This window comes from Eurypyga helias, unplaced genomic scaffold (genome assembly GCF_000690775.1).
Source record: "Eurypyga helias isolate BGI_N326 unplaced genomic scaffold, ASM69077v1 scaffold37180, whole genome shotgun sequence".
Classification (NCBI taxonomy): Eukaryota; Metazoa; Chordata; class Aves; order Eurypygiformes; family Eurypygidae; genus Eurypyga; species Eurypyga helias.
The window spans coordinates 8,119-11,238 of NW_010227225.1; the positions used below are offsets into that span (position 1 = coordinate 8,119).

At 46.7% G+C, this 3,120-nt stretch overlaps 1 protein-coding gene across 1 annotated transcript in view; it reads right to left on the minus strand.

The window, feature by feature from the left end:
- The window catches only part of LOC104512555 (ubiquitin carboxyl-terminal hydrolase 14-like), a gene marked incomplete at its 3' end in the record, with an annotated part of 9,884 nt that extends 7,166 nt beyond the window's left edge, over positions 1-2,718 (minus strand). Inside the window, exons 1-3 of the mRNA XM_010155589.1 lie at positions 2,703-2,718; positions 2,076-2,221; positions 1,406-1,438 (exon numbers count right to left, since the gene is read on the minus strand). Of these exons, the coding sequence (XP_010153891.1) occupies positions 1,406-1,438; positions 2,076-2,221; positions 2,703-2,718 (195 nt within the window). The remainder of the gene's footprint in view (positions 1-1,405; positions 1,439-2,075; positions 2,222-2,702) is intronic.
- Between the last annotated feature and the right edge of the window lie 402 nt (positions 2,719-3,120).

A 3,120-nucleotide genomic window follows, 5' to 3' on the forward strand; every position in this document is an offset into this window, starting at 1 on the left:
CAAGGATAACCAAGCAGCTAAATTTTGATTTGAAAGACGCTGCAACGTTTGAGCTTCTCAGTCAACGAGTCTGGAGTGGTCAAATTCAGAATTCCTGAAACAACACCGGAAACATCCCTCATCCTTAGCCTAGAATCTGGGGAAGCACTTCAGACAGATGTGGATGGTAATGAGGACCATGGCTCCGAGTTCAGAACTGTTATTTTCACCCAAAAAGCAAGCGGGAAAGGGAAGTGCCCTCCTTTGGTCTGGCAAGTTCTGAGGACGCTGAGCTAACTGAAAAGTGAAAACTAGGCTAAACCAACAGGGTCATCTAGGCATGAGGGCTAGGGAAGCCGTCGAGTCACCATGCTTGCCGGGCTAGCGTCAGGGCAAGGAGTTTCAGCATTCCACAGGAGTACATCTACACAGCAAGACCTGCCAAAGGGGGAGAAAACGGCTATCTGGGGCCTTGAAAAATACAGTGCTAAGGAAAAGGACGGGCAAAGGACGGGCAACAGAATGGAAAGAAACCGCTCTGACAGTGAAAATAAATGCCCAGAACTTGTACGCAACATTACCAAAATTAACAAAGCGTAACAGCACGCAGAAACGCGCAAGAACATTACACACCAGGGTTTTTGCTCACTGACTTTGCTACGGTAGTTGCTGCTAATAGATACTGCAAACTAACTAGAAAGGCAAGAGCAGTGCTGCCACATTCAATCTGCTCAGGGAAGAACCGGAGTAAAACCTGTACCAAACAGATGTTACAAGAGAGCTACAGAAATTAAAATGACACAAGAAAAACCCCCAACCAAAAACCTTTGGGATTCCCTGTTGCCGTAAGAAACACAAATACATTCACTTGTAGTTTCTTTGGAAACGAGTCAGTGGTGTGAATAACCATTACAAATGGCTTTCTTTTTAAAAGAGCAGCTATTTAGTGCAGGAGAACAAATTTCAGCGGGTGGACAGAGAAGGAACGAGGCAGAGCTGCAGCTTCAGCACCCGCAACACAATGATTTTCCACGCTAGGGACGTGCGGGCACAACGGAGCGCAGACGGCGCCCAGCTTCACAAGCTCTCCCTAAAGAACACCACTTGTTATTACAGTCACAGGTGGAGCCCCGCTCTGACCCAGAATACCACTTCAAGGAAGGAAAGACAGACAGACGTGCTCCCAAGCACTTCTGGAAGACGCTGTAATCTCCCCACCGACACCAAAACCAGTTTTTTTACAATTCAGTGGTGAGAACGCCGTAAGAATGCTTAGGTATGGCAACTACAAAATTATTTTCCATCAAGGCTTGATTTTCAAGAAAGAGCGACCCATTCAAAGAGAAACAGCAAGAACTTTAAACCTTTCTTCACATGCCAAAACAAAAATCAAACTAGTAAAATTCAGATATTCCTCTGAACTTACATTCTTTATTTTTAGGTTCCCCCAGTCATCGTCCTGTGTTTGAGACAAAAAATGAAAGACAAGTTAATTATCTTGCAGCAAAAGACGAGCAAGTATTTTCATTAATATTAATCACATATTTCTACATATACAATTGCGTTGCACCCAAGATTCCACAATATTAACTACTTACACTTCATCAGCTCTTGCCTGACTACAATAAAAAGCAGCCGAGTCATCTATTCGATAACGTTCTCAATCTGTTGTTCAACACTGCTTAGATGTAAACAACGTTTGGTAGGAAAGCTGCCCCCCATTCCCTTATGCCGATAAGTCTCCAGCAAAGAAGCGCCAGAGAAACTTCCTAAACGAGCTAAAAAGCAGGCAGTTTCACTCAGATTCCAAACATTAAAAAGGAAGAGAAACTAACCAGCCAAGCCGAGCGGTGTTTGGTGTAAAAGAGGGCAGAGGTGTTTTAAAACAGCAGTGTGCCTCCCAACCACCTGGCAACAAGCTTTTGCCAGGATTTTCCCCGTAGTTGGCAATAAATCATAGCAAATTATTTCAGAAAAGTGCAGTCTGTCACATTCATACAACAGAGGATCTGCGGGAGGAACACTCGATCATGCAGGCGTTGTGTTATAACGCAATAAAGTCTGAAATAATACCAAAACAGGCCACAGATTTCTACCTTCAGAGTTCCTCCTTTGACCATAACCTTCTGTCTGGCTGGCTGGACACCAGTCAGCGCAAACAACTGGGCTTTGAAGACCATTGGAGGTTCGTCAGTGTTAAGCTCCACGCCATCGAATTTCTCTTTTCCCCATTTCACATTCACTGCAAGCAAAACGTTTCAAAACGAGATTATTTCCTAACATACAAGAAGGCGATTACCCAGATCAACCCGGTATTTCACATTCCAAGACGCAGTATCATCTCAAAACATTCCGGTTTTAACTTCAAAACTTGTCAGTAATCAAAGAAAAGGACACCTTTCCTACAGGGTGTCTCAGCCATCAGAACGTCCTGTTTCCAACAGGTCTAAAAGTACCCAAAACAACCGTAAGCAACATATACACGGAGGAACATGGCAAGCAGTAAACGCGCACGGCGGCATCGGACATTCTCCGGGCAACTCTTCATAAAAGCAGCTCGCAAGCGACCCTCCCAACCTCTTGGCACTCTTCGCTGCCAACAAATTCCTGAAGGAAGTTCAGACGTGCTGTTCCAGTGGAGTTTTCCATCGCATTTCCGTTCTCCTACAACGGCAAACAATACCACGTCCCTTCAAAGCAAAGCGACTGTTTGACAGCCGTACTTCTGGCTACCGGCATCGTCCACGCGGAGCCACGGGCGGAGACGAGCGTGCGTCAAGACCAGACCCATGAAACAGCACACCTCCTGCTTCCTGTAACCTCGCAGCGCCGTTTACACCGTCACCCTCCCGCATTCCCACAGCGCCCGCAAGAACAAGGTACCCACGTGGGAACACGGACCGCAGCACCGGCTGCAGCTCCAGAGCCCTGACCCCAGTGAAGGTGCAGGACCGGAATTCAGAAGCCAAGTGAAATTTGGTCGCGCAACACCTAAGTCGCAACGACGGAAACGGGATGGCCAGCAGGATCCTTAGGCAGAGCAACACAAAGGCACGTTAACTTCACCTCAGTAATGCTGGCGCTAACCAAGAGCGGACCTGGGATAAACAGTGTGTTTCCGAAGGACGGCCACACGGCTTC